Source organism: Pelophylax lessonae (assembly GCF_965119305.1).
Source record: "Pelophylax lessonae genome assembly, chromosome: 13".
NCBI classification, from domain to species: domain Eukaryota; kingdom Metazoa; phylum Chordata; class Amphibia; order Anura; family Ranidae; genus Pelophylax; species Pelophylax lessonae.
The window spans coordinates 210,315,278-210,341,323 of record NC_138780.1 but is presented as its reverse complement, the minus strand read 5'-3'; the positions used below and the strand labels follow the sequence as shown (position 1 = coordinate 210,341,323).

The following is a 26,046-nucleotide window of genomic DNA, read 5'->3' as shown; positions in this document are numbered from 1 at the left end:
GTGGTCAGTGGGAAGAATGTCCCTTACATTGGAGGTCAGTGGGAAGAATGTCCCTTACATTGGTGGTCAGTGAGAAGAATGCTCCTTACATTGGAGGTCAGTGGGAAGAATGTCCCTTACATTGGAGGTCAGTGGGAAGAATGTCCCTTACATTGGTGGTCAGTGGGAAGAATGTCCCTTACATTGGTGGTCAGTGGGAAGAATGTCCCTTACATTGGTGGTCAGTGGGAAGAATGTCCCTTACATTGGTGGTCAGTGGGAAGAATGTCCCTTACATTGGAGGTCAGTGGGAAGAATGCTCCTTACATTGGAGGTCAGTGGGAAGAATGTCCCTTACATTGGAGGTCAGTGGGAAGAATGTCCCTTACATTGGAGGTCAGTGAGAAGAATGTTCCTTACATTGGAGGTCAGTGAGAAGAATGCTCCTTACATTGGAGGTCAGTGAGAAGAATGCTCCTTACATTGGAGGTCAGTGGGAAGAATGTCCCTTACATTGGAGGTCAGTGGGAAGAATGTCCCTTACATTGGTGGTCAGTGAGAAGAATGCTCCTTACATTGGAGGTCAGTGGGAAGAATGTCCCTTACATTGGAGGTCAGTGGGAAGAATGTCCCTTACATTGGTGGTCAGTGGGAAGAATGTCCCTTACATTGGTGGTCAGTGGGAAGAATGTCCCTTACATTGGTGGTCAGTGGGAAGAATGTCCCTTACATTGGTGGTCAGTGGGAAGAATGTCCCTTACATTGGAGGTCAGTGGGAAGAATGCTCCTTACATTGGAGGTCAGTGGGAAGAATGTCCCTTACATTGGAGGTCAGTGGGAAGAATGTCCCTTACATTGGAGGTCAGTGAGAAGAATGTTCCTTACATTGGAGGTCAGTGAGAAGAATGCTCCTTACATTGGAGGTCAGTGAGAAGAATGCTCCTTACATTGGAGGTCAGTGGGAAGAATGTCCCTTACAATGGAGGTCAGGGGGAAGAATGTCCCTTACATTGGTGGTCTCTCTTCCTCTTGGGGTGGTAAGTGAGGTCAAAGAGGGGGAAATCAACCACCTGCCATCTAGTGACAGGCACGTATTTTATGTGATTCTAGTCTAGGGACCAATGAAGAGGAGAGAGGGACAGCGGGACCAATGAGGAGGAGAGAGGGACAGAGGGACCAATGAGGAGGAGAGAGAGGGACAGAGGGACCAATGAGGAGGAGAGAGAGGGACAGAGGGACCAATGAGGAGGAGAGAGGGACAGAGGGACCAATGAGGAGGAGAGAGAGGGACAGAGGGACCAATGAGGAGAGAGAGGGGGACTGAGGGACCAATGAGGAGAGAGAGGGACAGCGGGACCAATGAGGAGAGAGAGGGACAGCGGGACCAATGAAGAGGAGAGAGGGACAGAGGGACCAATGAGAAGGAGAGAGGGACAGCGGGACCAATGAGGAGGAGAGAGTGACAGAGGGACCAATGAGGAGGAGAGAGGGACAGAGGGACCAATGAGGAGAGAGAGGGACAGAGGGACATATGAGGAGGAGAGAGAGGGACAGAGGAACCAATGAGGAGGAGAGAGGGACAGCGGGACCAATGAGGAGGAGAGAGGGACAGAGGGACATATGAGGAGGAGAGAGAGGGACAGAGGAACCAATGAGGAGGAGAGAGGGACAGCGGGAGCAATGAGGAGGAGAGAGGGACAGCGGGAGCAATGAGGAGTGAGAGGGACAGCGGGACCAATGAAGAGGAGAGAGGGACAGAGGGACCAATGAGGAGGAGAGAGGGACAGCGGGACCAATGAGGAGGAGAGAGGGACAGAGGGACCAATGAGGAGGAGAGAGGGACAGCGGGACCAATGAGGAGGAGAGAGAGGGACAGAGGGACCAATGAGGAGGAGAGAGAGGGACAGAGGGACCAATGAGGAGGAGAGAGGGACAGAGGGACCAATGAGGAGGAGAGAGAGGGACAGAGGGACCAATGAGGAGAGAGAGGGGGACTGAGGGACCAATGAGGAGAGAGAGGGACAGCGGGACCAATGAGGAGAGAGAGGGACAGCGGGACCAATGAAGAGGAGAGAGAGACAGAGGGACCAATGAGAAGGAGAGAGGGACAGCGGGACCAATGAGGAGGAGAGAGGGACAGAGGGACCAATGAGGAGGAGAGAGGGACAGAGGGACCAATGAGGAGAGAGAGGAACAGCGGGACCAATGAGGAGAGAGAGGGACAGAGGGACATATGAGGAGGAGAGAGAGGGACAGAGGAACCAATGAGGAGGAGAGGGGGACAGCGGGACCAATGAGGAGGAGAGAGGGACAGCGGGACCAATGAGGAGAGAGAGGGACAGCGGGACAAATGAAGAGGAGAGAGGGACAGAGGGACCAATGAGGAGGAGAGAGGGACAGCGGGACCAATGAGGAGGAGAGAGGGACAGAAGGACCAATGAGGAGGAGAGAGGGACAGAGGGACAAATGAGGAGGAGAGAGAGGGACAGAGGGACCAATGAAGGGAGAGAGAGGGACAGCGGGACCAATGAGGAGGAGAGAGAGGGACAGCGGGACCAATGAGGAGGAGAGAGAGGGACAGAGGGATCAATGAGGAGGAGAGAGGGACTGAGGGACCAATGAGGAGGAGAGAGGGACTGAGGGACCAATGAGGAGGTGAGAGAGGGACAGCGGGACCAATGAGGGGGGAGAGAGGGACAGCGGGACCAAGGGGGGAGAGAGAGGGACAGCGGGACCAATGAGGGGGAGAGAGGGACAGAGGGACCAATGAGGAGAGAGAGGGACAGAGGGACCAATGAGGAGAGAGAGGGACAGCGGGACCAATGAGGAGGAGAGAGAGGGACATCGGGACCAATGAGGAGGAGAGAGAGGGACAGAGGGACCAATGAGGAGAGAGAGGGACAGCGGGACCAATGAGGAGGAGAGAGAGGGACAGCGGAACCAATGAGGAGGAGAGAGGGACAGCGGGACCAATGAGGAGGAGAGAGAGGGACAGCGGGACCAATGAGGAGGAGAGAGAGGGACAGCGGGACCAATGAGGGGAGAGAGGGACAGCGGGACCAATGAGGAGGAGAGAGGGACAGCGGGACCAATGAGGAGAGAGAGGGGGACAGCGGGACCAATGAGGAGAGAGAGGGACAGCGGGACCAATGAGGAGAGAGAGGGACAGCGGGACCAATGAGGAGAGAGAGGGGGACAGAGGGACCAATGAGGGGGAGAGAGAGGGACAGCGGGACCAATGAGGGGAGAGAGAGGGACAGCGGGACCAATGAGGAAGAGAGAGAGGGACAGCGGGACCAATGAGGAGGAGAGAGGGACAGCGGGACCAATGAGGAGGAGAGAGAGGAACAGCTGGACCAATGAGGGGAGAGAGAGGGACAGCGGGACCAATGAGGAGGAGAGAGGGACAGCGGGACCAATGAGGGGAGAGAGAGGGACAGCGGGACCAATGAGGGGAGAGAAGGACAGCAGGACCAATGAGGAGAGAGAGGGACAGCAGGACCAATGAGGGGGGAGAGAGGGACAGAGGGACCAAGGGGGGAGAGAGAGGGACAGCGGGACCAATGAGGGGGAGAGAGGGACAGAGGGACCAATGAGGAGAGAGAGGGACAGCGGGACCAATGAGGAGGAGAGAGAGGGACATCGGGACCAATGAGGAGGAGAGAGAGGGACAGAGGGACCAATGAGGAGAGAGAGGGACAGCGGGACCAATGAGGGGAGAGAGGGACAGCGGGACCAATGAGGAGGAGAGAGAGGGACAGCGGAACCAATGAGGAGGAGAGAGGGACAGCGGGACCAATGAGGAGGAGAGAGAGGGACAGCGGGACCAATGAGGAGGAGAGAGAGGGACAGCGGGACCAATGAGGGGAGAGAGGGACAGCGGGACCAATGAGGAGGAGAGAGGGACAGCGGGACCAATGAGGAGAGAGAGGGGGACAGCGGGACCAATGAGGAGAGAGAGGGACAGCGGGACCAATGAGGAGAGAGAGGGACAGCGGGACCAATGAGGAGAGAGAGGGGGACAGAGGGACCAATGAGGGGGAGAGAGAGGGACAGCGGGACCAATGAGGGGAGAGAGAGGGACAGCGGGACCAATGAGGAGGAGAGAGAGGGACAGCGGGACCAATGAGGAGGAGAGAGAGGAACAGCTGGACCAATGAGGGGAGAGAGAGGGACAGCGGGACCAATGAGGAGGAGAGAGGGACAGCGGGACCAATGAGGAGGAGAGAGGGACAGCGGGACCAATGAGGAGGAGAGAGGGACAGCGGGACCAATGAGGAGGAGAGAGAGGAACAGCTGGACCAATGAGGGGAGAGAGAGGGACAGCGGGACCAATGAGGAGGAGAGAGGGACAGCGGGACCAATGAGGGGAGAGAGAGGGACAGCGGGACCAATGAGGGGAGAGAGAGGGACAGCGGGACCAATGAGGGGAGAGAAGGACAGCAGGACCAATGAGGAGAGAGAGGGACAGCGGGACCAAGGGGGGAGAGAGAGGGACAGCGGGACCAATGAGGAGGAGAGAGGGACAGCGGGACCAATGAGGGGAGAGAGAGGGACTGCGGGACCAATGAGGAGAGAAAGGGACAGCAGGACCAAGGGGGGAGAGAGAGGGACAGTGGGACCAATGAGGAGGAGAGAGGGGGGACAGCGGGACCAATGAGGAGGAGAGATGGACAGCGGGACCAATGAGGAGGAGAGAGGGACAGCGGGACCAATGAGGGGAGAGAGGGACAGCGGGAGCATTGAGGGGAGAGAGAGGGACAGAGGGACCAATGAGGGGAGAGAGAGGGATAGCGAGACCAATAAGGGGAGAGAGGGACAGCGGGACCAATGAGGAGGAGAGAGGGACAGCGGGACCAATGAGGAGGAGAGAGAGGGACAGCGGGACCAATGAGGAGAGAAAGGGGGACAGAGGGACCAATGAGGAGGAGAGAGAGGGAAAGCGGGACCAATGAGGAGGAGAGAGAGGGACAGCGGGACCAAGGGGGGAGAGAGAGGGACAGTGGGACCAATGAGGGGAGAGAGGGACAGCGGGACCAATGAGGAGGAGAGAGGGACAGCGGGACCAATGAGGAGGAGAGAGGGGGGAAAGCGGGACCAATGAGGAGGAGAGAGGGACAGCGGGACCAATGAGGAGGAGAGAGGGACAGCGGGACCAATGAGGGGAGAGAGGGACAGCGGGAGCATTGAGGGGAGAGAGAGGGACAGAGGGACCAATGAGGGGAGAGAGAGGGATAGCGGGACCAATAAGGGGAGAGAGGGACAGCGGGACCAATGAGGAGGAGAGAGAGGGACAGCGGGACCAATGAGGATAGAAAGGGGGACAGAGGGACCAATGAGGAGGAGAGAGAGGGACAGCGGGACCAATGAGGAGGAGAGAGAGGGACAGCGGGACCAATGAGGAGAGAAAGGGGGACAGAGGGACCAATGAGGGGGAGAGAGGGACAGCGGGACCAATGAGGAGGAGAGAGAGGGACAGCGGGACCAATGAGGAGGAGAGAGAGGGACAGCGGGACCAATGAGGGGAGAGAGGGACAGCGGGAGCAATGAGGGGAGAGAGGGACAGCGGGACCAATGAGGGGAGAGAGAGGGACAGCGGGACCAATGAAGAGGAGAGAGAGACAGCGGGACCAATGAGGAGGAGAGAGGGACAGCGGGACCAATGAGGAGAGAGAGGGACAGCGGGACCAATGAGGAGGAGAGAGAGGGACAGCGGGACCAATGAGGAGGAGAGAGAGGGACAGCGGGACCAATGAGGAGAGAAAGGGGGACAGAGGGACCAATGAGGAGGAGAGAGAGGGACAGCGGGACCAATGAGGAGGAGAGAGGGACAGCGGGACCAATGAGGAGGAGAGAGGGGGGACAGCGGGACCAATGAGGAGGAGAGAGAGGGACAGCGGGACCAATGAGGAGAGAGAGGGACAGCGGGACCAATTAGGGGAGAGAGGGACAGCGGGACCAATGAGGAGGAGAGAGGGACAGCGGGACCAATGAGGAGGAGAGAGGGACAGCGGGACCAATGAGGAGGAGAGAGGGACAGCGGGACCAATGAGGAGAGAGAGGGACAGAGGGACCAATGAGGAGGAGAGAGGGACAGCGGGACCAATGAGGAGAGAGAGGGACAGCGGGACCAATGAGGAGAGAGAGGGACAGCGGGACCAATGAGGAGGAGAGAGGGACAGCGGGACCAATGAGGAGGAGAGAGGGACAGCGGGACCAATGAGGAGAGAGAGGGACAGCGGGACCAATGAGGAGAGAGAGGGACAGCGGGATCAAGGAGGAGGAGAGAGGGACAGAGGGACCAATGAGGAGGAGAGAGGGACAACGGGACCAATGAGGAGAGAGAGGGACAGAGGGACCAATGAGGAGAGAGAGGGACAGCGGAACCAATGAGGGGAGAGAGGGACAGCGGGACCAATGAGGAGAGAGAGGGACAGCGGGACCAATGAGGAGGAGAGAGAGGGACAGCGGGACCAATGAGGAGGAGAGAGAGGGACAGCGGGACCAATGAGGGGAGAGAGGGACAGCGGGACCAATGAGGAGGAGAGAGAGGGACAGCGGGACCAATGAGGAGGAGAGAGAGGGACAGCGGGACCAATGAGGGGAGAGAGAGGGACAGAGGGACCAATGAGGGGAGAGAGAGGGACAGCGGGACCAATGAGGGGAGAGAGGGACAGCGGGACCAATGAGGAGGAGAGAGAGGAACAGCGGGACCAATGAGGGGAGAGAGAGAGACAGAGGGACCAATGAGGGGAGAGAGAGGGACAGCGGGACCAATGAGGGGAGAGAGAGGGACAGCGGGACCAATGAGGAGGAGAGAGAGGGACAGAGGGACCAATGAGGGGAGAGAGAGGGACAGAGGGAACAATGAGGAGAGAGAGGGACAGAGGGACCAATGAGGAGAGAGAAGGACAGAGGGACCAATGAGGGGAGAGAGAGGGACAGCGGGACCAATGAGGAGAGAGAGAGGGACAGCGGGACCAATAAGGGGAGAGAGGGACAGAGGGACCAATGAGGAGAGAGAGGGACAGAGGGACCAATGAGGAGAGAGAGGGACAGAGGGACCAATGAGGAGGAGAGAGAGGGACTGAGGGACCAATGAGGGGAGAGAGGGACAGAGGGACCAATGAGGAGAGAGAGGGACAGAGGGACCAATGAGGAGGAGAGAGAGGGACAGAGGGACCAATGAGGAGAGAGAGGGACAGAGGGGCCAATGAGGAGAGAGAGAGGGACAGAGGGACCAATGAGGAGGAGAGAGAGGGACAGAGGGACCAATGAGGAGGAGAGAGAGGGACTGAGGGACCAATGAGGAGGAGAGAGAGGGACAGAGGGACCAATGAGGAGAGAGAGGGACAGAGGGACCAATGAGGGGAGAGAGAGGGACAGCGGGACCAATGAGGGGAGAGAGAGGGACAGCGGGACCAATGAGGAGAGAGAGAGGGACAGCGGGACCAATAAGGGGAGAGAGAGGGACAGAGGGACCAATGAGGGGAGAGAGAGGGACAGAGGGACCAATGAGGGGAGAGAGAGGGACAGAGGGACCAATGAGGAGAGAGAGAGGGACAGAGGGATCAATGAGGGGAGAGAGAGGGACAGCGGGACCAATGAGGAGAGAGAGAGGGACAGAGGGACCAATGAGGGGAGAGAGAGGGACAGAGGGACCAATGAGGAGAGAGAGGGACAGAGGGACCAATGAGGAGAGAGAGGGACAGAGGGACCAATGAGGAGAGAGAGGGACTGAGGGACCAATGAGGGGAGAGAGAGGGACTGAGGGACCAATGAGGGGAGAGAGGGACAGAGGGACCAATGAGGAGAGAGAGGGACAGAGGGACCAATGAGGAGGAGAGAGAGGGACAGAGGGACCAATGAGGAGAGAGAGGGACTGAGGGACCAATGAGGAGGAGAGAGGGACAGAGGGACCAATGAGGAGAGAGAGGGACAGCGGGACCAATGAGGAGAGAGAGAGACAGAGGGACCAATGAGGAGAGAGAGGGACAGCGGGACCAATGAGGAGAGAGAGGGACAGCGGGACCAATGAGGAGAGAGAGAGACAGAGGGACCAATGAGGAGAGAGAGGGACAGAGGGACCAATGAGGAGGAGAGAGGGACTGAGGGACCAATGAGGGGAGAGAGGGACAGCGGGACCAATGAGGGGAGAGAGGGACAGAGGGACCAATGAGGAGGAGAGAGGGACAGCGGGACCAATGAGGAGTAGAGAGGGACTGAGGGACCAATGAGGGGAGAGAGGGACAGCGGGACCAATGAGGAGAGAGAGGGACTGAGGGACCAATGAGGGGAGAGAGAGGGACTGAGGGACCAATGAGGGGAGAGAGGGACAGAGGGACCAATGAGGAGAGAGAGGGACAGAGGGACCAATGAGGAGGAGAGAGAGGGACAGAGGGACCAATGAGGAGAGAGAGGGACTGAGGGACCAATGAGGAGGAGAGAGGGACAGAGGGACCAATGAGGAGAGAGAGGGACAGCGGGACCAATGAGGAGAGAGAGAGACAGAGGGACCAATGAGGAGAGAGAGGGACAGCGGGACCAATGAGGAGAGAGAGGGACAGCGGGACCAATGAGGAGAGAGAGAGACAGAGGGACCAATGAGGAGGAGAGAGGGACTGAGGGACCAATGAGGAGGAGAGAGGGACAGCAGGACCAATGAGGAGTAGAGAGGGACTGAGGGACCAATGAGGGGAGAGAGGGACAGCGGGACCAATGAGGGGAGAGAGGGACAGAGGGACCAATGAGGAGGAGAGAGGGATAGCGGGACCAATGAGGAGTAGAGAGGGACTGAGGGACCAATGAGGGGAGAGAGGGACAGCGGGACCAATGAGGAGAGAGAGGGACTGAGGGACCAATGAGGGGAGAGAGGGACAGAGGGACCAATGAGGAGAGAGAGGGACAGAGGGACCAATGAGGAGGAGAGAGGGACAGAGGGACCAATGAGGAGAGAGAGGGACAGCGGGACCAATGAGGAGAGAGAGAGACAGAGGGACCAATGAGGAGAGAGAGGGACAGCGGGACCAATGAGGAGAGAGAGGGACAGCGGGACCAATGAGGAGGAGAGAGGGACTGAGGGACCAATGAGGAGGAGAGAGGGACAGCAGGACCAATGAGGAGTAGAGAGGGACTGAGGGACCAATGAGGGGAGAGAGGGACAGCGGGACCAATGAGGGGAGAGAGGGACAGAGGGACCAATGAGGAGGAGAGAGGGACTGAGGGACCAATGAGGAGGAGAGAGGGACAGCGGGACCAATGAGGAGGAGAGAGAGGGACTGAGGGACCAATGAGGGGAGAGAGGGACAGCGGGACCAATGAGGGGAGAGAGGGACAGCGGGACCAATGAGGAGGAGAGAGGGACAGCGGGACCAATGAGGAGGAGAGAGAGGGACAGAGGGACCAATGAGGAGGAGAGAGAGGGACAGCGGGACCAATGAGGAGAGAGAGAGACAGAGGGACCAATGAGGAGAGAGAGGGACAGCGGGACCAATGAGGAGAGAGAGGGACAGCGGGACCAATGAGGAGAGAGAGAGACAGAGGGACCAATGAGGAGAGAGAGGGACAGAGGGACCAATGAGGAGGAGAGAGGGACTGAGGGACCAATGAGGGGAGAGAGGGACAGCGGGACCAATGAGGGGAGAGAGGGACAGAGGGACCAATGAGGAGGAGAGAGGGACAGCGGGACCAATGAGGAGTAGAGAGGGACTGAGGGACCAATGAGGGGAGAGAGGGACAGCGGGACCAATGAGGAGAGAGAGGGACAGAGGGACCAATGAGGAGGAGAGAGAGGGACAGAGGGACCAATGAGGAGAGAGAGGGACTGAGGGACCAATGAGGAGGAGAGAGGGACAGAGGGACCAATGAGGAGAGAGAGGGACAGCGGGACCAATGAGGAGAGAGAGGGACAGCGGGACCAATGAGGAGGAGAGAGGGACTGAGGGACCAATGAGGAGGAGAGAGGGACTGAGGGACCAATGAGGAGTAGAGAGGGACAGCGGGACCAATGAGGAGAGAGAGGGACTGAGGGACCAATGAGGGGAGAGAGGGACAGAGGGACCAATGAGGAGAGAGAGGGACAGAGGGACCAATGAGGAGGAGAGAGAGGGACAGAGGGACCAATGAGGAGAGAGAGGGACTGAGGGACCAATGAGGAGGAGAGAGGGACAGAGGGACCAATGAGGAGAGAGAGGGACAGCGGGACCAATGAGGAGTAGAGAGAGGGACAGCGGGACCAATGAGGAGGAGAGAGGGACTGAGGGACCAATGAGGGGAGAGAGGGACAGAGGGACCAATGAGGAGAGAGAGGGACAGCGGGACCAATGAGGAGTAGAGAGGGACTGAGGGACCAATGAGGGGAGAGAGGGACAGAGGGACCAATGAGGAGAGAGAGGGACAGTGGGACCAATGAGGAGTAGAGAGGGACTGAGGGACCAATGAGGGGAGAGAGGGACAGCGGGACCAATGAGGGGAGAGAGGGACAGCGGGACCAATGAGGGGAGAGAGAGGGACTGAGGGACCAATGAGGGGAGAGAGGGACAGAGGGACCAATGAGGAGAGAGAGGGACAGAGGGACCAATGAGGAGGAGAGAGAGGGACAGAGGGACCAATGAGGAGAGAGAGGGACTGAGGGACCAATGAGGAGAGAGAGAGAGGGACAGCGGGACCAATGAGGAGGAGAGAGGGACAGAGGGACCAATGAGGAGAGAGAGGGACTGAGGGACCAATGAGGAGAGAGAGGGACAGAGGGACCAATGAGGAGAGAGAGGGACAGAGGGACCAATGAGGAGGAGAGAGAGGGACAGAGGGACCAATGAGGAGAGAGAGGGACTGAGGGACCAATGAGGAGAGAGAGAGGGACTGAGGGACCAATGAGGAGGAGAGAGGGACAGAGGGACCAATGAGGAGAGAGAGGGACTGAGGGACCAATGAGGAGAGAGAGGGACAGAGGGACCAATGAGGAGGAGAGAGGGACAGCGGGACCAATGAGGAGGAGAGAGGGACAGAGGGACCAATGAGGAGGAGAGAGAGGGACAGCGGGACCAATGAGGAGAGAGAGGGACAGCGGGACCAATTAGGGGAGAGAGGGACAGCGGGACCAATGAGGGGAGAGAGAGACAGCGGGACCAATGAGGAGAGAGAGGGACTGAGGGACCAATGAGGAGAGAGAGGGACAGAGGGACCAATGAGGAGAGAGAGGGACAGAGGGACCAATGAGGAGGAGAGAGAGGGACAGAGGGACCAATGAGGAGGAGAGAGGGACAGAGGGACCAATGAGGGGAGAGAGGAACAGCGGGACCAATGAGGAGAGAGAGGGACTGAGGGACCAATGAGGAGAGAGAGGGACAGAGGGACCAATGAGGAGGAGAGAGGGACAGAGGGACCAATGAGGGGAGAGAGGAACAGCGGGACCAATGAGGAGAGAGAGGGACTGAGGGACCAATGAGGGGAGAGAGGGACAGAGGGACCAATGAGGGGAGAGAGGAACAGCGGGACCAATGAGGAGAGAGAGGGACTGAGGGACCAATGAGGAGAGAGAGAGGGACAGCGGGACCAATGAGGAGAGAGAGAGGGACTGAGGGACCAATGAGGAGAGAGAGGGACAGAGGGAACAATGAGGAGAGAGAGGGACAGAGGGAACAATGAGGAGAGAGAGGGACAGAGGGAACAATGAGGAGAGAGAGGGACTGAGGGACCAATGAGGAGAGAGAGGGACAGAGGGACCAATGAGGAGGAGAGAGGGACAGCGGGACCAATGAGGAGGGCAGAGAGGGACAGAGGGACCAATGAGGAGGAGAGAGGGACTGAGGGACCAATGAGGAGGAGAGAGAGGGACAGAGGGACCAATGAGGAGGAGAGAGGGACTGAGGGACCAATGAGGAGGAGAGAGAGGGACAGCGGGACCAATGAGGAGAGAGAGGGACAGCGGGACCAATTAGGGGAGAGAGGGACAGAGGGACCAATGAGGAGAGAGAGGGACAGAGGGACCAATGAGGAGGACAGAGAGGGACAGAGGGACCAATGAGGAGAGAGAGGGACAGAGGGACCAATGAGGAGAGAGAGGGACAGAGGGACCAATGAGGAGGAGAGAGAGGGACAGAGGGACCAATGAGGGGAGAGAGGGACAGCGGGACCAATGAGGAGGAGAGAGAGGGACAGAGGGACCAATGAGGAGGACAGAGAGGGACAGAGGGACCAATGAGGAGAGAGAGGGACAGAGGGACCAATGAGGAGAGAGAGGGACAGAGGGACCAATGAGGAGGAGAGAGAGGGACAGAGGGACCAATGAGGGGAGAGAGGGACAGCGGGACCAATGAGGGGAGAGAGAGGGACAGAGGGACCAATGAGGGGAGAGAGAGGGACAGAGGGACCAATGAGGGGAGAGAGAGGGACAGCGGGACCAATGAGGAGAGAGAGGGACAGAGGGACCAATGAGGAGGAGAGAGAGGGACAGAGGGACCAATGAGGAGGAGAGAGAGGGACAGAGGGACCAATGAGGGGAGAGAGAGGGACAGCGGGACCAATGAGTGGAGAGAGAGGGACAGAGGGACCAATGAGGAGAGAGGGGGGACAGAGGGACCAATGAGGAGAGAGGGACAGCGGGACCAATGAGGAGGAGAGAGAGGGACAGAGGGACCAATGAGGGGAGAGAGAGGGACAGCGGGACCAATGAGTGGAGAGAGAGGGACAGAGGGACCAATGAGGAGAGAGGGGGGACAGAGGGACCAATGAGGAGAGAGGGACAGCGGGACCAATGAGGAGAGAGGGGGGACAGAGGGACCAATGAGTGGAGAGAGAGGGACAGCGGGACCAATGAGGAGAGAGAGGGACAGCGGGACCAATGAGGAGGAGAGAGGGACAGCGGGACCAAAGAGGAGGAGAGAGGGGGGACAGAGGGACCAATGAGGAGGAGAGAGAGGGACAGAGGGACCAATGAGGAGGAGAGAGGGACAGAGGGACCAATGAGGGGAGAGAGGAACAGCGGGACCAATGAGGAGAGAGAGGGACTGAGGGACCAATGAGGAGAGAGAGGGACAGAGGGACCAATGAGGAGGAGAGAGGGACAGAGGGACCAATGAGGGGAGAGAGGAACAGCGGGACCAATGAGGAGAGAGAGGGACTGAGGGACCAATGAGGGGAGAGAGGGACAGAGGGACCAATGAGGGGAGAGAGGAACAGCGGGACCAATGAGGAGAGAGAGGGACTGAGGGACCAATGAGGAGAGAGAGAGGGACAGCGGGACCAATGAGGAGAGAGAGAGGGACTGAGGGACCAATGAGGAGAGAGAGGGACAGAGGGAACAATGAGGAGAGAGAGGGACAGAGGGAACAATGAGGAGAGAGAGGGACTGAGGGACCAATGAGGAGAGAGAGGGACAGAGGGACCAATGAGGAGGAGAGAGGGACAGCGGGACCAATGAGGAGGGCAGAGAGGGACAGAGGGACCAATGAGGAGGAGAGAGGGACTGAGGGACCAATGAGGAGGAGAGAGAGGGACAGAGGGACCAATGAGGAGGAGAGAGGGACTGAGGGACCAATGAGGAGGAGAGAGAGGGACAGCGGGACCAATGAGGAGAGAGAGGGACAGCGGGACCAATTAGGGGAGAGAGGGACAGAGGGACCAATGAGGAGAGAGAGGGACAGAGGGACCAATGAGGAGGACAGAGAGGGACAGAGGGACCAATGAGGAGAGAGAGGGACAGAGGGACCAATGAGGAGAGAGAGGGACAGAGGGACCAATGAGGAGGAGAGAGAGGGACAGAGGGACCAATGAGGGGAGAGAGGGACAGCGGGACCAATGAGGAGGAGAGAGAGGGACAGAGGGACCAATGAGGAGGACAGAGAGGGACAGAGGGACCAATGAGGAGAGAGAGGGACAGAGGGACCAATGAAGAGAGAGAGGGACAGAGGGACCAATGAGGAGGAGAGAGAGGGACAGAGGGACCAATGAGGGGAGAGAGGGACAGCGGGACCAATGAGGGGAGAGAGAGGGACAGAGGGACCAATGAGGGGAGAGAGAGGGACAGCGGGACCAATGAGGAGAGAGAGGGACAGAGGGACCAATGAGGAGGAGAGAGAGGGACAGAGGGACCAATGAGGAGGAGAGAGAGGGACAGAGGGACCAATGAGGGGAGAGAGAGGGACAGCGGGACCAATGAGTGGAGAGAGAGGGACAGAGGGACCAATGAGGAGAGAGGGGGGACAGAGGGACCAATGAGGAGAGAGGGACAGCGGGACCAATGAGGAGAGAGGGGGGACAGAGGGACCAATGAGTGGAGAGAGAGGGACAGCGGGACCAATGAGGAGAGAGAGGGACAGCGGGACCAATGAGGAGGAGAGAGGGACAGCGGGACCAAAGAGGAGGAGAGAGGGGGGACAGAGGGACCAATGAGGAGAGAGAGGGACAGAGGGACCAATGAGGAGAGAGAGGGACAGCGGGACCAATGAGGAGGAGAGAGGGACAGCGGGACCAATGAGGAGGAGAGAGGAACAGCGGGACCAATGAGGAGAGAGAGGGACAGAGGGACCAATGAGGAGGAGAGAGGGACAGAGGGACCAATGAGGAGGAGAGAGAGGGACAGAGGGACCAATGAGGAGAGAAAGGGACAGAGGGACCAATGAGGAGAGAGAGGGACAGAGGGACCAATGAGGAGGAGAGAGAGGGACAGAGGGACCAATGAGGGGAGAGAGGGACAGCGGGACCAATGAGGAGGAGAGAGAGGGACAGAGGGACCAATGAGGAGGACAGAGAGGGACAGAGGGACCAATGAGGAGAGAGAGGGACAGAGGGACCAATGAGGAGAGAGAGGGACAGAGGGACCAATGAGGAGGAGAGAGAGGGACAGCGGGACCAATGAGGAGGAGAGAGAGGGACAGAGGGACCAATGAGGGGAGAGAGAGGGACAGCGGGACCAATGAGGAGAGAGAGGGACAGAGGGACCAATGAGGAGGAGAGAGAGGGACAGAGGGACCAATGAGGGGAGAGAGAGGGACAGCGGGACCAATGAGTGGAGAGAGAGGGACAGAGGGACCAATGAGGAGAGAGGGGGGACAGAGGGACCAATGAGGAGAGAGGGACAGAGGGACCAATGAGGAGAGAGAGGGACAGCGGGACCAATGAGGAGGAGAGAGGGACAGAGGGACCAATGAGGAGAGAGGGGGGACAGAGGGACCAATGAGGAGAGAGGGGGGACAGAGGGACCAATGAGGAGAGAGGGACAGAGGGACCAATGAGGAGAGAGAGGGACAGCGGGACCAATGAGGAGAGAGAGGGACAGCGGGACCAATGAGGAGAGAGAGGGACAGCGGGACCAATGAGGAGAGAGAGGGAAAGAGGGACCAATGAGGAGAGAGAGGGACAGAGGGACCAATGAGGAGGAGAGAGAGGGACAGAGGGACCAATGAGGGGAGAGAGGGACAGCGGGACCAATGAGGGGAGAGAGAGGGACAGAGGGACCAATGAGGGGAGAGAGAGGGACAGCGGGACCAATGAGGAGAGAGAGGGACAGCGGGACCAATGAGGAGGAGAGAGGAACAGCGGGACCAATGAGGAGAGAGAGGGACAGAGGGACCAATGAGGAGGAGAGAGGGACAGAGGGACCAATGAGGAGGAGAGAGAGGGACAGAGGGACCAATGAGGAGAGAAAGGGACAGAGGGACCAATGAGGAGAGAGAGGGACAGAGGGACCAATGAGGAGGAGAGAGAGGGACAGAGGGACCAATGAGGGGAGAGAGGGACAGCGGGACCAATGAGGGGAGAGAGAGGGACAGAGGGACCAATGAGGGGAGAGAGAGGGACAGCGGGACCAATGAGGAGAGAGAGGGACAGAGGGACCAATGAGGAGGAGAGAGAGGGACAGAGGGACCAATGAGGAGGAGAGAGAGGGACAGAGGGACCAATGAGGGGAGAGAGAGGGACAGCGGGACCAATGAGTGGAGAGAGAGGGACAGAGGGACCAATGAGGAGAGAGGGGGGACAGAGGGACCAATGAGGAGAGAGGGACAGCGGGACCAATGAGGAGGAGAGAGAGGGACAGAGGGACCAATGAGGGGAGAGAGAGGGACAGCGGGACCAATGAGTGGAGAGAGAGGGACAGAGGGACCAATGAGGAGAGAGGGGGGACAGAGGGACCAATGAGGAGAGAGGGACAGCGGGACCAATGAGGAGAGAGGGGGGACAGAGGGACCAATGAGTGGAGAGAGAGGGACAGCGGGACCAATGAGGAGAGAGAGGGACAGCGGGACCAATGAGGAGGAGAGAGGGACAGCGGGACCAAAGAGGAGGAGAGAGGGGGGACAGAGGGACCAATGAGGAGAGAGAGGGACAGAGGGACCAATGAGGAGGAGAGAGGGACAGAGGGACCAATGAGGAGGAGAGAGAGGGACAGAGGGACCAATGAGGAGAGAAAGGGACAGAGGGACCAATGAGGAGAGAGAGGGACAGAGGGACCAATGAGGAGAGAGAGGGACAGAGGGACCAATGAGGAGGAGAGAGAGGGACAGCGGGACCAATGAGGAGGAGAGAGAGGGACAGAGGGACCAATGAGGGGAGAGAGAGGGACAGCGGGACCAATGAGGAGAGAGAGGGACAGAGGGACCAATGAGGGGAGAGAGAGGGACAGCGGGACCAATGAGGAGAGAGAGGGACAGAGGGACCAATGAGGAGGAGAGAGAGGGACAGAGGGACCAATGAGGAGGAGAGAGAGGGACAGAGGGACCAATGAGGGGAGAGAGAGGGACAGCGGGACCAATGAGTGGAGAGAGAGGGACAGAGGGACCAATGAGGAGGAGAGAGGGACAGCGGGACCAATGAGGAGAGAGGGGGGACAGAGGGACCAATGAGGAGAGAGGGACAGCGGGACCAATGAGGAGGAGAGAGAGGGACAGAGGGACCAATGAGGAGAGAGGGGGGACAGAGGGACCAATGAGGAGAGAGGGACAGCGGGACCAATGAGGAGAGAGGGGGGACAGAGGGACCAATGAGTGGAGAGAGAGGGACAGCGGGACCAATGAGGAGAGAGAGGGACAGCGGGACCAAAGAGGAGGAGAGAGGGGGGACAGAGGGACCAATGAGGAGAGAGAGGGACAGAGGGACCAATGAGGAGAGAGAGGGACAGAGGGACCAATGAGGAGAGAGAGGGACAGCGGGACCAATGAGGAGGAGAGAGGGACAGCGGGACCAATGAGGAGGAGAGAGAGGGACTGAGGGACCAATGAGGGGAGAGAGAGGGACAGCGGGACCAATGAGTGGAGAGAGAGGGACAGAGGGACCAATGAGGAGAGAGGGGGGACAGAGGGACCAATGAGGAGAGAGGGACAGCGGGACCAATGAGGAGAGAGGGGGGACAGAGGGACCAATGAGTGGAGAGAGAGGGGCAGCGGGACCAATGAGGAGAGAGAGGGACAGCGGGACCAAAGAGGAGGAGAGAGGGGGGACAGAGGGACCAATGAGGAGAGAGAGGGACAGAGGGACCAATGAGGAGAGAGAGGGACAGAGGGACCAATGAGGAGAGAGAGGGACAGCGGGACCAATGAGGAGGAGAGAGGGACAGCGGGACCAATGAGGAGGAGAGAGGGACAGAGGGACCAATGAGGGGAGAGAGAGGGACAGCGGGACCAATGAGTGGAGAGAGAGGGACAGAGGGACCAATGAGGAGAGAGGGGGGACAGAGGGACCAATGAGGAGAGAGGGGGGACAGAGGGACCAATGAGGAGAGAGGGACAGAGGGACCAATGAGGAGAGAGAGGGACAGCGGGACCAATGAGGAGAGAGAGGGAAGCGGGAGCTGTGTTGGTATCGGGTGATGAATTAGAGTTCGGTATTAAGAGGCGGGCAGGGGGCGGAGTCGGCGTTCAGGGGCGGGGAAGGGTTAATGATTTCTCCTGGGTGAGGGGGCGGTTCTGGGAGGGGGCGGGGTCAGTTTCGCCGGTAGTCTGTCTGGCGGTTGTCATGGTAACAGAGGGGGCGTGGTGAGGAGGATCGGGCAGTATGGAGGACGGATACTCCGCTCTGTATGACACCGCCCCGCTCTTCTCCTTCTGTCACGGTGAGTACCGGGGAGGGGGAGGGGGGACCGGTATGTGTGTCGGTACTATGAAAGTCTTCCCCCCTCCCCCCATGCACCGATCAGACAGAAGATTGTGAGCGGGTTATCCGGTGACAGGGGGGGGGGGGGAGGGGAGAACATGTTGTCCCTGAAGTGGATGGTCAGTGAATGGGGGAGGGGGAACCCCAGAACCGGAGCGATGGGGGAGGGGTCTGAGGAACCGAAATATGAGCTGGAGGTGTTGACTTGGCCTCCAAATTCCAGAGCCCCAGGCAGAGCCTATCACATGCAGAGCCCCAGGCAGAGCCTATCACATGCAGAGCCCCAGGCAGAGCCTATCACATGCAGAGCCCCAGGCAGAGCCTATCACATGCAGAGCCCCAGGCAGAGCCTATCACATGCAGAGCCCCAGGCAGAGCCTATCACATGCAGAGCCCCAGGCAGAGCCTATCACATGCAGAGCCCCAGGCAGAGCCTATCACATGCAGAGCCCCAGGCAGAGCCTATCACATGCAGAGCCCCAGGCAGGCAGGCAGAGCCTATCACATGCAGAGCCCCAGGCAGAGCCTATCACATGCGGAGCCCCAGGCAGAGCCTATCACATGCAGAGCCCCAGGCAGGCAGGCAGAGCCTATCACATGCAGAGCCCCAGGCAGGCAGAGCCTATCACATGCAGAGCCTATCACATGCAGAGCCTATCACATGCGGAGCCCCAGGCAGGCAGAGCCTATCACATGCAGAGCCCCAGGCAGAGCCTATCACATGCGGAGCCCCAGGCAGAGCCTATCACATGCAGAGCCCCAGGCAGGCAGATCCTATCACATGCAGAGCCCCAGGCAGAGCCTATCACATGCGGAGCCCCAGGCAGAGCCTATCACATGCAGAGCCCCAGGCAGAGCCTATCACATGCAGAGCCCCAGGCAGAGCCTATCACATGCAGAGCCCCAGGCAGGCAGGCAGAGCCTATCACATGCAGAGCCCCAGGCAGGCAGAGCCTATCACATGCAGAGCCTATCACATGCAGAGCCTATCACATGCGGAGCCCCAGGCAGGCAGAGCCTATCACATGCAGAGCCCCAGGCAGAGCCTATCACATGCGGAGCCCCAGGCAGAGCCTATCACATGCAGAGCCCCAGGCAGGCAGATCCTATCACATGCAGAGCCCCAGGCAGAGCCTATCACATGCGGAGCCCCAGGCAGAGCCTATCACATGCAGAGCCCCAGGCAGAGCCTATCACATGCAGAGCCCCAGGCAGAGCCTATCACATGCAGAGCCCCAGGCAGGCAGGCAGAGCCTATCACATGCAGAGCCCCAGGCAGAGCCTATCACATGCAGAGCCCCAGGCAGAGCCTATCACATGCAGAGCCCCAGGCAGAGCCTATCACATGCGGAGCCCCAGGCAGAGCCTATCACATGCAGAGCCCCAGGCAGGCAGGCAGAGCCTATCACATGCAGAGCCCCAGGCAGGCAGAGCCTATCACATGCAGAGCCTATCACATGCAGAGCCTATCACATGCGGAGCCCCAGGCAGGCAGAGCCTATCACATGCAGAGCCCCAGGCAGAGCCTATCACATGCGGAGCCCCAGGCAGAGCCTATCACATGCAGAGCCCCAGGCAGGCAGAGCCTATCACATGCAGAGCCTATCACATGCAGAGCCTATCACATGCAGAGCCTATCACATGCGGAGCCCCAGGCAGGCAGAGCCTATCACATGCAGAGCCCCAGGCAGAGCCTATCACATGCGGAGCCCCAGGCAGAGCCTATCACATGCAGAGCCCCAGGCAGGCAGATCCTATCACATGCAGAGCCCCAGGCAGAGCCTATCACATGCGGAGCCCCAGGCAGAGCCTATCACATGCAGAGCCCCAGGCAGAGCCTATCACATGCAGAGCCCCAGGCAGAGCCTATCACATGCAGAGCCCCAGGCAGAGCCTATCACATGCAGAGCCCCAGGCAGAGCCTATCACATGCAGAGCCCCAGGCAGAGCCTATCACATGCGGAGCCCCAGGCAGAGCCTATCACATGCAGAGCCCCAGGCAGGCAGGCAGAGCCTATCACATGCAGAGCCCCAGGCAAGCAGAGCCTATCACATGCAGAGCCTATCACATGCAGAGCCTATCACATGCAGAGCCTATCACATGCGGAGCCCCAGGCAGGCAGAGCCTATCACATGCAGAGCCCCAGGCAGAGCCTATCACATGCAGAGCCCCAGGCAGAGCCTATCACATGCGGAGCCCCAGGCAGAGCCTATCACATGCAGAGCCCCAGGCAGGCAGGCAGAGCCTATCACATGCAGAGCCCCAGGCAGGCAGAGCCTATCACATGCAGAGCCTATCACATGCAGAGCCTATCACATGCGGAGCCCCAGGCAGGCAGAGCCTATCACATGCAGAGCCCCAGGCAGAGCCTATCACATGCAGAGCCCCAGGCAGAGCCTATCACATGCAGAGCCCCAGGCAGAGCCTATCACATGCAGAGCCCCAGGCAGAGCCTATCACATGCAGAGCCCCAGGCAGAGCCTATCGCATGCAGAGCCCCAGGCAGGCAGGCAGAGCCTATCACATGCAGAGCCCCAGGCAGAGCCTATCACATGCAGAGCCCCAGGCAGAGCCTATCACATGCAGAGCCCCAGGCAGAGCCTATCACATGCGGAGCCCCAGGCAGAGCCTATCACATGCAGAGCCCCAGGCAGAGCCTATCACATGCAGAGCCCCAGGCAGAGCCTATCACATGCAGAGCCCCAGGCAGAGCCTATCACATGCAGAGCCCCAGGCAGGCAGGCAGAGCCTATCACATGCAGAGCCCCAGGCAGAGCCTATCACATGCAGAGCCCCAGGCAGAGCCTATCACATGCGGAGCCCCAGGCAGAGCCTATCACATGCGGAGCCCCAGGCAGAGCCTATCACATGCAGAGCCCCAGGCAGGCAGGCAGAGCCTATCACATGCAGAGCCCCAGGCAGGCAGAGCCTATCACATGCAGAGCCTATCACATGCAGAGCCTATCACATGCGGAGCCCCAGGCAGGCAGAGCCTATCACATGCAGAGCCCCAGGCAGAGCCTATCACATGCGGAGCCCCAGGCAGAGCCTATCACATGCAGAGCCCCAGGCAGGCAGATCCTATCACATGCAGAGCCCCAGGCAGAGCCTATCACATGCGGAGCCCCAGGCAGAGCCTATCACATGCAGAGCCCCAGGCAGAGCCTATCACATGCAGAGCCCCAGGCAGAGCCTATCACATGCAGAGCCCCAGGCAGGCAGAGCCTATCACATGCAGAGCCCCAGGCAGAGCCTATCACATGCGGAGCCCCAGGCAGAGCCTATCACATGCAGAGCCCCAGGCAGAGCCTATCACATGCAGAGCCCCAGGCAGAGCCTATCACATGCAGAGCCCCAGGCAGAGCCTATCACATGCAGAGCCCCAGGCAGAGCCTATCACATGCAGAGCCCCAGGCAGAGCCTATCACATGCAGAGCCCCAGGCAGAGCCTATCACATGCAGAGCCCCAGGCAAAGCCTATCACATGCAGAGCCCCAGGCAGAGCCTATCACATGCGGAGCCCCAGGCAGAGCCTATCACATGCAGAGCCCCAGGCAGAGCCTATCACATGCAGAGCCCCAGGCAGAGCCTATCACATGCAGAGCCCCAGGCAGAGCCTATCACATGCAGAGCCCCAGGCAGAGCCTATCACATGCAGAGCCCCAGGCAGAGCCTATCACATGCGGAGCCCCAGGCAGAGCCTATCACATGCGGAGCCCCAGGCAGAGCCTATCACATGCAGAGCCCCAGGCAGAGCCTATCACATGCAGAGCCCCAGGCAGAGCCTATCACATGCAGAGCCCCAGGCAGGCAGGCAGAGCCTATCACATGCAGAGCCCCAGGCAGAGCCTATCACATGCAGAGCCCCAGGCAGAGCCTATCACATGCAGAGCCCCAGGCAGAGCCTATCACATGCGGAGCCCCAGGCAGAGCCTATCACATGCAGAGCCCTAGGCAGGCAGGCAGAGCCTATCACATGCAGAGCCCCAGGCAGGCAGAGCCTATCACATGCAGAGCCTATCACATGCAGAGCCTATCACATGCGGAGCCCCAGGCAGGCAGAGCCTATCACATGCAGAGCCCCAGGCAGAGCCTATCACATGCGGAGCCCCAGGCAGAGCCTATCACATGCAGAGCCCCAGGCAGGCAGATCCTATCACATGCAGAGCCCCAGGCAGAGCCTATCACATGCGGAGCCCCAGGCAGAGCCTATCACATGCAGAGCCCCAGGCAGAGCCTATCACATGCAGAGCCCCAGGCAGAGCCTATCACATGCAGAGCCCCAGGCAGAGCCTATCACATGCAGAGCCCCAGGCAGAGCCTATCACATGCAGAGCCCCAGGCAGAGCCTATCACATGCGGAGCCCCAGGCAGAGCCTATCACATGCAGAGCCCCAGGCAGGCAGGCAGAGCCTATCACATGCAGAGCCCCAGGCAAGCAGAGCCTATCACATGCAGAGCCTATCACATGCAGAGCCTATCACATGCGGAGCCCCAGGCAGGCAGAGCCTATCACATGCAGAGCCCCAGGCAGAGCCTATCACATGCGGAGCCCCAGGCAGAGCCTATCACATGCAGAGCCCCAGGCAGGCAGATCCTATCACATGCAGAGCCCCAGGCAGAGCCTATCACATGCGGAGCCCCAGGCAGAGCCTATCACATGCAGAGCCCCAGGCAGAGCCTATCACATGCAGAGCCCCAGGCAGGCAGAGCCTATCACATGCAGAGCCCCAGGCAGGCAGAGCCTATCACATGCGGAGCCCCAGGCAGAGCCTATCACATGCAGAGCCCCAGGCAGGCAGAGCCTATCACATGCAGAGCCCCAGGCAGGCAGGCAGAGCCTATCACATGCAGAGCCTATCACATGCAGAGCCCCAGGCAGGCAGAGCCTATCACATGCGGAGCCCCAGGCAGAGCCTATCACATGCGGAGCCCCAGGCAGAGCCTATCACATGCAGAGCCTATCACATGCAGAGCCCCAGGCAGAGCCTATCACATGCAGAGCCCCAGGCAGGCAGAGCCTATCACATGCAGAGCCTATCACATGCAGAGCCTATCACATGCAGAGCCTATCACATGCGGAGCCCCAGGCAGAGCCTATCACATGCAGAGCCCCAGGCAGGCAGATCCTATCACATGCAGAGCCCCAGGCAGTGCCTATCACATGCAGAGCCTATCACATGCAGAGCCTATCACATGCAGAGCCCCAGGCAGAGCCTATCACATGCAGAGCCCCAGGCAGGCAGAGCCTATCACATGCAGAGCCTATCACATGCGGAGCCCCAGGCAGAGCCTATCACATGCAGAGCCCCAGGCAGGCAGATCCTATCACATGCAGAGCCCCAGGCAGAGCCTATCACATGCGGAGCCCCAGGCAGAGCCTATCACATGCAGAGCCCCAGGCAGGCAGAGCCTATCACATGCAGAGCCCCAGGCAGGCAGAGCCTATCACATGCAGAGCCCCAGGCAGGCAGAGCCTATCACATGCGGAGCCCCAGGCAGAGCCTATCACATGCAGAGCCCCAGGCAGAGCCTATCACATGCAGAGCCCCAGGCAGGCAGAGCCTATCGCATGCAGAGCCCCAGGCAGGCAGGCAGAGCCTATCACATGCAGAGCCTATCACATGCAGAGCCCCAGGCAGGCAGAGCCTATCACATGCGGAGCCCCAGGCAGAGCCTATCACATGCAGAGCCCCAGGCAGGCAGAGCCTATCACATGCAGAGCCCCAGGCAGAGCCTATCACATGCGGAGCCCCAGGCAGAGCCTATCACATGCAGAGCCCCAGGCAGAGGCTATCACATGCAGAGCCCCAGGCAGGCAGAGCCTATCACATGCAGAGCCCCAGGCAGAGCCTATCACATGCGGAGCCCCAGGCAGAGCCTATCACATGCGGAGCCCCAGGCAGAGCCTATCACATGCAGAGCCCCAGGCAGGCAGAGCCTATCACATGCGGAGCCCCAGGCAGAGCCTATCACATGCAGAGCCCCAGGCAGAGCCTATCACATGCAGAGCCCCAGGCAGGCAGAGCCTATCACATGCAGAGCCCCAGGCAGAGCCTATCACATGCAGAGCCCCAGGCAGGCAGGCAGAGCCTATCACATGCAGAGCCTATCACATGCAGAGCCTATCACATGCGGAGCCCCAGGCAGAGCCTATCACATGCAGAGCCCCAGGCAGGCAGAGCCTATCACATGCAGAGCCCCAGGCAGAGCCTATCACATGCGGAGCCCCAGGCAGAGCCTATCACATGCAGAGCCCCAGGCAGGCAGATCCTATCACATGCAGAGCCCCAGGCAGAGCCTATCACATGCGGAGCCCCAGGCAGAGCCTATCACATGCAGAGCCCCAGGCAGAGCCTATCACATGCAGAGCCCCAGGCAGGCAGAGCCTATCACATGCAGAGCCCCAGGCAGAGCCTATCACATGCAGAGCCCCAGGCAGGCAGAGCCTATCACATGCAGAGCCCCAGGCAGGCAGGCAGAGCCTATCACATGCAGAGCCTATCACATGCAGAGCCCCAGGCAGGCAGAGCCTATCACATGCGGAGCCCCAGGCAGAGCCTATCACATGCGGAGCCCCAGGCAGAGCCTATCACATGCAGAGCCTATCACATGCAGAGCCCCAGGCAGAGCCTATCACATGCAGAGCCCCAGGCAGGCAGGCAGAGCCTATCACATGCAGAGCCCCAGGCAGGCAGAGCCTATCACATGCAGAGCCTATCACATGCGGAGCCCCAGGCAGAGCCTATCACATGCAGAGCCCCAGGCAGGCAGATCCTATCACATGCAGAGCCCCAGGCAGAGCCTATCACATGCGGAGCCCCAGGCAGAGCCTATCACATGCGGAGCCCCAGGCAGAGCCTATCACATGCAGAGCCCCAGGCAGAGCCTATCACATGCGGAGCCCCAGGCAGAGCCTATCACATGCAGAGCCCCAGGCAGGCAGAGCCTATCACATGCGGAGCCCCAGGCAGAGCCTATCACATGCAGAGCCCCAGGCAGGCAGAGCCTATCACATGCAGAGCCCCAGGCAGGCAGAGCCTATCACATGCAGAGCCCCAGGCAGAGCCTATCACATGCAGAGCCCCAGGCAGGCAGAGCCTATCACATGCAGAGCCCCAGGCAGAGCCTATCACATGCGGAGCCCCAGGCAGGCAGGCAGAGCCTATCACATGCAGAGCCCCAGGCAGAGCCTATCACATGCAGAGCCCCAGGCAGGCAGGCAGGCAGAGCCTATCACATGCAGAGGCCCAGGCAGGCAGAGCCTATCACATGCAGAGCCCCAGGCAGAGCCTATCACATGCGGAGCCCCAGGCAGGCAGAGCCTATCACATGCAGAGCCCCAGGCAGAGCCTATCACATGCGGAGCCCCAGGCAGGCAGGCAGAGCCTATCACATGCAGAGGCCCAGGCAGAGCCTATCACATGCAGAGCCCCAGGCAGAGCCTATCACATGCAGAGCCCCAGGCAGGCAGGCAGGCAGAGCCTATCACATGCAGAGCCCCAGGCAGGCAGAGCCTATCACATGCGGAGCCCCAGGCAGAGCCTATCACATGCAGAGCCCCAGGCAGAGCCTATCACATGCAGAGCCCCAGGCAGGCAGAGCCTATCACATGCAGAGCCCCAGGCAGAGCCTATCACATGCAGAGCCCCAGGCAGGCAGAGCCTATCACATGCAGAGCCCCAGGCAGGCAGAGCCTATCACATGCAGAGCCCCAGGCAGTCAGAGCCTATCACATGCGGAGCCCCAGGCAGAGCCTATCACATGCAGAGCCCCAGGCAGAGCCTATCACATGCAGAGCCCCAGGCAGGCAGAGCCTATCACATGCAGAGCCCCAGGCAGAGCCTATCACATGCAGAGCCCCAGGCAGAGCCTATCACATGCGGAGCCCCAGGCAGAGCCTATCACATGCAGAGCCCCAGGCAGGCAGATCCTATCACATGCAGAGCCCCAGGCAGAGCCTATCACATGCAGAGCCC

General features: G+C 59.7%; 1 protein-coding gene across 8 annotated transcripts in view; it reads left to right on the top strand.

Moving 5' to 3' along the window:
• The window catches only part of EML1 (EMAP like 1), a 354,659-nt gene that overhangs the window by 124,989 nt on the left and 203,624 nt on the right, over window positions 1–26,046 (top strand). For 7 of the 8 annotated variants that reach the window (XM_082275529.1, XM_082275528.1, XM_082275524.1 and 4 more), the window contains exon 1: window positions 17,905–18,025. The exons of the other annotated variant lie outside the window; for it this stretch is intronic. In XM_082275529.1, coding sequence (XP_082131655.1) covers window positions 17,968–18,025 — 58 coding nt within the window. In that variant the 5' untranslated portion in view covers window positions 17,905–17,967. Of the gene's footprint in view, window positions 1–17,904; window positions 18,026–26,046 lie in introns of those variants that run through there. 8 annotated transcript variants of the gene reach the window in all.